This window comes from Terrapene carolina, unplaced genomic scaffold (assembly GCF_002925995.2).
Source record: "Terrapene carolina triunguis isolate 2854851 unplaced genomic scaffold, T_m_triunguis-2.0 Scaffold838, whole genome shotgun sequence".
In the NCBI taxonomy this organism is placed as follows: Eukaryota; Metazoa; Chordata; order Testudines; family Emydidae; genus Terrapene; species Terrapene triunguis.
The window spans coordinates 1,495,829-1,504,034 of record NW_020665189.1 but is presented as its reverse complement, the minus strand read 5'-3'; the positions used below and the strand labels follow the sequence as shown (position 1 = coordinate 1,504,034).

Genomic DNA, 8,206 nt, shown 5'->3' with positions numbered 1-8,206 from the left:
CCTGAGTTTACATCCATGGCTCCATAGTGTCTCTTAATGGGACCCATCCTCAGGGTTCACCTTAGACAGTGCTTCAAACTATCGGCCTCTCTCTGCTTCTGGATCTTGGCCCCTTCTCTGAAGCCCTATGATGAAGGCAGCTGCTTGCATTTTGTCTCTGGGCTGGTTATTCCTTCTCTTTAATAATACAGTTATGAATAATAATAAATAATCCCTGGCTTTCAGCCAGCTCTGATTTCACCAGCTCCCTTTACAGAGGGGCATTGACCTTCAGGGGATCTGGTACACTCCGATTTTGATGTCTTCTGCTGATTGGATTGCAGGTGAATTTACACCAAAGAAAAACCTGGCCCAGCTGGGTAGGAGCAGATAAGTTTGCGATTAAAAAGCTCCAGGAAAGCCTCTGAGTTCCCTGGGAGGGCAAGACCCCCACCCCCCACCTCAAGAGGAACCAGTTCCTGACAACTCTCTGTGTCCCTTCCCTGCCCACCAGGAAGGGAACCACGCTTGGGTGCCGCCCGCTGAGTCTCTCCCAGGGGGAGGCAGATGGATTCCTCCTCGGGGCAAGGAGCCTGAGCCATGGCCAGGGCTGCCGGAGCTGGCTCCATGGAAGGACAAAGCAGCCTCTAGAAGATGGTGCAGTGGGTCATCAAAGGCGAGCTGGCAGCCTGTGCGAGAGGAGGGGGGCGGGAGGCTGTGCTGTGCACGCAACAGGTTCATGTAGCTCAGCAGGAAGTAGGGCTCCTCTGTGCCGCCCCCGCCCTCAGCTGCAGGGGAGCGGAGCAGGAGCTTCATCCCTGGGCTATAAATCTAGGAGTCAATGTGCTCCCGGGCAGGGATGTGAAGAACTGCCTCCTCCCCCGCCGCACTAGATCTCCGAGTCCCCAGCCTACGGATTTCACTCTGCACCACAGAGCACCTAGCCTGTCTGGGCAGCCACCCACCCTTGGCCAGGAGAGTCCCCGCACAGCTCGGCCTGGCTGAATGCTGCAGAGACCGACTCTAGGCTGCACTCGCACATTAAAGGAACAGAGGGGCCAGGTGTCACTGGAGCGGCTGGGACAGGGATGATTATTACAGGGAATGGACTGCCCTAGAGCACACGGTCTGTGGGGCTTACCCTGACAAGGAATTGACTCCCCTCCCCCCATCAGGCTGCCATACACAGAGGTCCCAATAAGTGCAAACGAGGTGTCTGACCCAGCCCTGTAATGGGAGGGGGGCGGGAGTTTGCAGTGTCAGTGGGGAACCTGCAGCTGCTCAGCTCTGCCCAACGGGGGTTTGACGCCTGTAAGAAGAGCGTGCGTGACTCACCAGGGTGCTGACACCAGGTCAGTGACTTGCTCTTTTGCCTCCTGGTCACCCCCGGACCTGGGGCAGGGCTCCAACAGGGTCACTGACTCAGGAACCGGGGATACACCAGCTCTGCGCCTTGGCCCACAGCAGGCCCGCGGAGGCCAGAGCTGTTTGTTGGGAGGTGCTGAGCATCCCTGGGCTCCTCCTGAGCTGCATTTCTTGAAGGGGCGGCTGCTGTGTGGGCCGAGAGCGGCGGGACACAGTCACCAAGGGCCGGTAGGAGGGCCTCGACCAACCCCTCTCCTAGCTCCCCAGCGGGCTAGTGAAGCCAAATTTTGGCCCGCTGTTCCATGGGCAGCACCTGACTCTGGCCCCTTCACTGAGCTGCGCTCCGGGCCCCGGCTGGCCGGGATGCCCAGGGTGGGAAGGGGCTTGGGGGGAGAGGCGAAGGGCAGCCGCGCGGGGTCTGTTGCGGGTGAGGGCCCGGTCGCATGCGGTGCTCATAGGTCTCCTCTGCTCCCGGGGCGCGCACTGGCTCGCCGGGAGCCGCAGGCAGCACTTCGGGCAGCTCCAGGAGCGCAGCTCTGCCTTGGAGTCACGGGGCCAATTCCTCCCGCTCCCAGGCTAAGGCCGGAGAAGGGGGGCTGGGCGGGCCGGGCAGCTCCTCAGTTCCCGGAGAGGCGGGATGGGGGGGGGGGCAGCCGCGGATGCGCCGGCCATCGGGCTGCCCGGGGCTCTGCGGAGTGGGGGACAACGGGGCGCTGGCTACGCTCTCCAGTCAGGCTTTCGGGGGCACATTGCTCGGTCCCCAGAGGACCGGGGGTCGCCCCGGGGCTCTGCCCTAAGCGCTACCGCAAGGCTGGGGTCTGGCTTGGTTCCCAGGGAGATGCGCCATGCGCACACCGATCCGCCCCCGGCCGGGCCGTGCAGGTGCCGCTTGCTGGGGAACAGGCGGGCAGCTCCGGCTCCGACCCAACGCGACGCGAGCCAGAGGCTCCAACTGCCTCTCAGCCGCAGCGCTCGGCGGATCCACTGAGCCCCCGCCCCGCCGGGCTCCACCTCCCGGTGCTGGCGGCAGCGAGAGGCGGAGCAGCGAGGGGGAGGGGGCTAGGCCGGCTCGGTGCGTCCCTGGCACAGCCTCACACACGCCGAGAGCCGGACACTGCGACGGACACGGCTGCGCCAGACCCGCTCGCCGCGCCGGGAGGGAGCCGCAGCCCCGACCGGCAGCCACTGGTCCCCCGGGATTCCGCCTATTTTGTGGGGAACCAGCCGGAGGCGCGGAGCGGAGCCGGTCCCGGCAGGGGATGGAGAAGCCGGAGGTGGCGCGCACACGGCGCTCTCCGCTGCCAAGTAAGAGCCGCAGCCGGGAGCCTGCCCGGTGCTCGGTGCCCCCGCGCGGCTGGACCCTGGAGCCCCCCCCCGTTGCCCCGCAGCTATGCCTCCGTGTGTGTCGGAATGCGGGAGTGCGCGGGTCCTCCTGGCCAGGTCCACGGGCAGGGAGCGAGGCGGTGGTCGGGTCTCGGGGACCAGGCGGCGGCGCTGGCTGCTGGGGCGGCGGGTTTCGTTCCCCTGCGGGGACAGCGGGGTGCCCGGGAAGGGAGAGTGGAGCCCAGAAGCGATGCCGGGCAGGTTAGCGAGGCGGATGCTGCGCCCAGCAAGGGAGGGACGCGCTTCCCTGCAGCCGGGCGAGGGAGAAGGGGCCAGGAGCGGCTGCCCTTCCGCCGCTTGCGGGGCCACCAACTTTCTTTCCAGGCTCTGTGCTGAGCACCTGGGCGCCGTGATCAGAGGCTGCCCGGGGATCGGAGCCTTATTAGGGGCGCATCCGCCCCGTCCCCTCCATGGGCTCCCGGGCTTCAGCTGTCTCGTCCCCGGAGATTCCCGAGGCTTGTTGGGCGAGGAGCCCCCCCCCCCCCCTTTCCGCACCAAGGGTGGATCACGGAGCTGCTCTAGCCCCAGCCAGGGCCGGGCGGGGTGGAGCTGCCTGCGCCAGGGGCTCTCGCCGGTTGCTCAGAGCCGGAAACCGGGGCTGGCAAAGCGGAGGCTGCCGGGCTGCGCTCTGCAGTGTCCCGGAGGGGCCAGGCCGGACAGCAGCGCCGCACGCGGCTCATGACACTTGTTGTGCTGCTGCCTCCATCCCCGGGAGAGGCTGCCCAGAGCCTGCCAGGAAACCAGCGCCTCCCCGATCGCCCACCCCGGCTGAAACGGGCTCATCTGCATGGCAGAGGCTGGCTGCCCCCGGCGCTTCGCTCCCCACTGGCCCCCGAGCTCCAGGCCTGCCCCACAGCTTCCCCGGGATAACCGAGCCAGCCCCGGGGTGCGGGCAAATTCTGCTGTAAGTGCGAGAAAGAGACTGGGAGCGCGCGCGCGATCGCCGCTGGCACGGTGTGCGCGCGCGCGCGCCACTGGCATGGGGTGAGTGGTGTGTGTGTGTATGTGTGTGCGCGCCACTGGCATGAGCTGTGTGTGTGTGTATGTGTGTGTGCCTGTGAACAAGAAGGTACCAGGGAAAGCAGGTCCCTTTCTAAATGGTCCAAATGCCCCCTTATCCACAGCTTTCCTTGCCTGCCCATAGCTCCAAGACGGCAACTTTGGGATTTGGCCAGTGATTAGTTCCCCGAGAGCTTGTAGAGTGTGTGCGGCCGCCCCCCCCCCCCGTGTGTGCGCGCGCGCCTCCCCACCCGCGTGTGCGCTCCCCCCTCCCCCGCGCGTGTGCCCTGCCCCGGGTGTGTACTGGGGAGGGGGGAACCGGGCCTGGCATTTCCCCTTTAATCCCTTTCCCCCTTTTTCCTGGGGTCACTGCCCAGCTGCCAGCCTCCCTCTGGGGCTCAGCTCCCCCGGGGTTCTAGCCCAGGGCCAGGCTGTGCTAAGTCCTGACAGCTCCAGCCTGGCTTGGCTGTGGTTGGGAGGGCTGGTCAGTGCTGGAAATGCCCTGGTTCTGGGGCAAGTGGGCAAGGCAGGGCAGGTGCGATCTCTTGCATAGAGTAATGTGACCCACCCTGTGTGGGTGACAGTCAGGTTCCAGGCCGCTGGTGCCTCTTGTTCCCTCTGTGCTTAGGAATGGTCGGGGGTTCCTTCTGCCTGTAGCTGCTGTGGTGGGGTTGGGCCTGGGAGCCCTGGGCAGGGACTTGCTGTGGCTGGGATGCGCAGGTGTGATTCTCCGTTGCCCTGTTCTAGGCTACATGGCCAGGCAGCGCTGCCTGTAGCTATGGCTGCCAGGATAAGATCTTGTTTTCAGTTGCTTGTTGGTAAGATTTTACCAAACGCCAAATCTTCAGGCTGGAATTTCCCACACTCACTGTCTGCCTCCGGCTGGATCTTTTGGAAGGGTTCAGCTCAAAGGGCTCAGCCATTTCTGAGAAATACCATGTTTTCCCATGTTAGAAATGTTCCCACTGCTGTTGGGTTGAGAAGCTCTGTCACTGCCATGCTTTGGGGTTAAGGCTTGACATTTGGCCAAGGGATCACTCCAGGGCTGGGGAGGTGCCTTTTGCTGGTCCTGGGAAAAAACACCCAAATTTGGTCAAGTGAAAAGCCTTTGAAAAATCTTAGTGTGCACATGCTCAGTAGAGAGAGGTTCAGCCTCTAAAATCTCAAAGATTCTGTCTGAACTGAGCATGTTCCAGCCTAGGACTGCCGGGAGGGGGAGGGAAGGGGGGTTGAGGGGGGTGAGCAGGACTTTCCCTGCTGTTGCTCCCCCCAAAGGCCAGCCAGGGGATGCTGTGGAGCAGGGAAGCTGTCTGTCCTATGCCCTCAGTGCCTCCCTGCTGTGTCCAGGCAGGAGGAGGAAAAGGGGGTGTGGGAGGGGGTGTGTGTGGCAGGAGCTCAGGAGGAGGGACAGGTAGGAACAGAATGGGGGGGGGGCAGAAGATGGGAGGGAGGACAGAACAAAGTAGCGGAGGGAGGGGGCAGGAGCCATGGAGGGAAGAGAATAGAATCAGGGTGTGAGCATGGCAGGAGCTGGGACAGATGCTGGGGGATGGCAGCGGGGAAGGGGAAATGGGGGGAGAAGGGCAGAACCAGGAACTCTGGAGGAGGGAAGCTAGGTGCAGAGTAAGTAGGGGCAGGGAGACAGGAGATAGCAGCAGGGGAGGGACAAGGTGAAATGGGGCAGAGAGATTTGTAACCATTAGAGCACACTCCCCTCCAGAACCTGGGATTGAATCCAGGATTCCTTAGTTTCAACTTTACTGTTCAGCAAATATGTGTGAAACCCACTAGCAAAGTATGACTTCAGCCCCCTCTAGTGGTAGGTCCACATTGAGGTTGATAACCTACTACTGCTATCAGTGAATGTTAGCTCACATGGCAGAGGACTGTGTTGTGGAGCAAAGGATCCCAGCCCCACTGATGACCCACGTTGGCATTGGTGCGGTTTTACACAATGAAATTTGTGGTTTTTTTCAATTGTTAAGTTTTTTAAAAATAGGAAGTAATATCTGTAAAGGAACATTAAGGTTGCAAAGTCAAGCACTCAAAAATTAGGGAATGCCTGAATTAAGTTTGCGTGTAACCTTAATTCAGTCGACTTGTACCTGTGCATTATGATACAGCCTTTAATTATGTGATCACATACTGCTTTTTGCACTGGTCTCCTGCCTCCTTCAGTGCACAGGGTGGATCTGCTCTAGGGATGAATCAGGGTTGTGTAGTGAAGGCGGCTGCTTTCTGTGGAGCCCCTGCCTCCTTTGCTGCAGAAGTTGGAAAGTGGGGGGGGGGGGGGGGGGGCGGGGGGGTTGCACGAAGAGAAAGTTGTGGCAGTTGAATACTGCCCTCGGGGCTGGGGTCTCTCCCTCTTTCTGCAACAGGGTCTGTAGCCTGCATGAGGTGTTGGGTAAACTGGAATATGCACAGGTGGCGGTGGCTTACGACACCTTAAGCCAAAGCTGCAGAAGTGCTGAGTGCTCACAGCTGCAGCTGAAGACCATGGGAGCTGTGCTTTGAACATACTGGGTGTTAACGAATGCTAAGATTGGGCCTTCTCAGATTTGGGCACCCAAAATTCGTTCGACACCTTTGGCAGTTTTGGCCTTAAACTCTCTGTTTCACTTTCCCATGTGCAAAATAGGGACTATGCCCCCTCTACCTGACAGGCTTTGTGAAGACACATTCATTAACGTGTGTGAAGCACTCTGATGCTGTAGTGATGAGCAATATAGAAAAGCCCAGGGGGAAATGAATGATTCTGTATTCAGATCATGGTTTGAGTGGTGTGCAGTAAATAAGATCTGGGGCCATGCAGTGAATGATGAGGATAAACAAAAGTATTGAGCACTGAGCACTGTCCACTCAGTGCCCTGAATGAGGCAGGGTCCTGTGTAAACAACAGTATGTGAGGATGTAATCCAAGACTGTCTCCTAATGCCCATGCACAAAGAGGACTAATGAAGGTCCCACAGGCAACCTTAATTCTGGCATTTCCTAACTTTTGAGTTCTGGATTTCCCACCTCTCGTGTTCCTGTACACAGCCCCTTGGGTGTAATTCTGCAGGGGTTCTGATCCCACCCTCAGCACAGCAGTATCTGAGTGCCTTCTGATGGTGCATTGAATGATGCCATGTGTGGTTTGCTCTGTCACTCACCCTCTCCCTAACAAATAGTTGTGCATGCAGTGGAGTGGTTTGGGTTGTAAATGGACACTGCTCCGGGTGTTTAGCGGTGCAGCTGGGTTGTAGGAGCACGCCTGGCTCTCGGAGCAGAAGCTGGGGAGGTCTGGTACAGTCCTTAGCTCCTGGAGGAGTTGGTTCCAGTGCATCCTGCACAGATGAGCTTTACCATTGGTGGACAGCTTCACTGTACCCAAGGGGCCATGCTGTCGGCCATGATCCTCAGGCTGGAGCTCTGCAGCAAGTCATTCACAGCCACGCAGTGTGTGGGAGTCATTCACGCACCCTCTGCACCAGCAGAGGATGGTGTGGGGGCCAGGGGCAAAAATGCAGTGCCTGCTCCAGCCAAGGTGAGTGGGAGTGAGCGCTGGTCTGTGCTCTGCTTCTGGCCCCTGCTGCAGTGAAAGAGGTAGCAGGGTGAGCCCTGGGTTTGCCCAGCCCCACCAGCAGTCACAGTGGAAGCTGCTGGGTGCGGAGCCCTGCAAGACACCTGGCCCATAGATCCCAGGAATGGCTGACTCAGGCTGCCTGCTGGGCACAGGGATTGCCTTACCTTACAACTTTCACCTTTGCCCCGAACCTCATCCGATGGGAACGACAGCTCAGGGACTGGACACAGTTGCAACCCACGCCTAGAATAAACAAACATGGGCAAACAACCTCTGGGAGCAGCTCCAGCCCCAGCTGCAGCTCCAAAAGAGCCTCACAAGGGAACTCAATAGATCCCGACCAACTCTTGGGGTCTGTCCAACTTGGGCTCTCCCAGGCCCTATGGTTAGATGCTATTCGTTTGTCTTGCTCCATACACAGCCATTATCTAAGGTGCTACCGAGCAATAGGGTGCCCAAGAAGGGCACACGCACTTGAGGTGCGGGCATGTGGCACACTGTGGCTGCTGTCAGCCTTTTGCCTCCCTTTGGGAGCCATTCTCCACCAAAGCGGATTTTGCTCTGTTTCTTCTCTGTGCCTGGGAATGTGCTTCTCCGGGGCCAGGGTTGAGTCTCGGTGTTGGTGTCCCTTATTACTGGGAGGGGCTTGTTTTGCTCTCACACTTCTCCAGGACAAATGGGCCTGCCCCACACATGGGTGGCTCCTGGGCTGGCTGCTCCTGCCATGCCAGAGCCACCTCTCTCACTCATGCTGCCAGGGAGGGGCAGATTTCTTAGTCCTGCGTGAAGGACACTTAGCAAAGTGGGCAGGGCTGGCTCCAGGCACCAGCTGAGCAAGCTGGTGCTTGGGGCGGCAGATTGTTGGAGGTGACATTCTGCCCAATCCTAGGGCGGCATGGCTTTTTTTTTTTTTTT

General features: G+C 59.8%; 1 protein-coding gene across 2 annotated transcripts in view; it reads left to right on the top strand.

Annotated features, from left to right (window-relative positions):
• Positions 1 to 2,448: 2,448 nt before the first annotated feature.
• PCDH1 (protocadherin 1) overlaps positions 2,449 to 8,206 on the top strand; it is a 148,533-nt gene continuing 142,775 nt past the window's right edge. For both annotated transcript variants that reach the window (XM_024213136.2, XM_024213137.2), the window contains exon 1: positions 2,449 to 2,649. In XM_024213136.2, the coding sequence (XP_024068904.1) occupies positions 2,604 to 2,649 (46 nt within the window). In that variant the 5' untranslated portion in view covers positions 2,449 to 2,603. The remainder of the gene's footprint in view (positions 2,650 to 8,206) is intronic.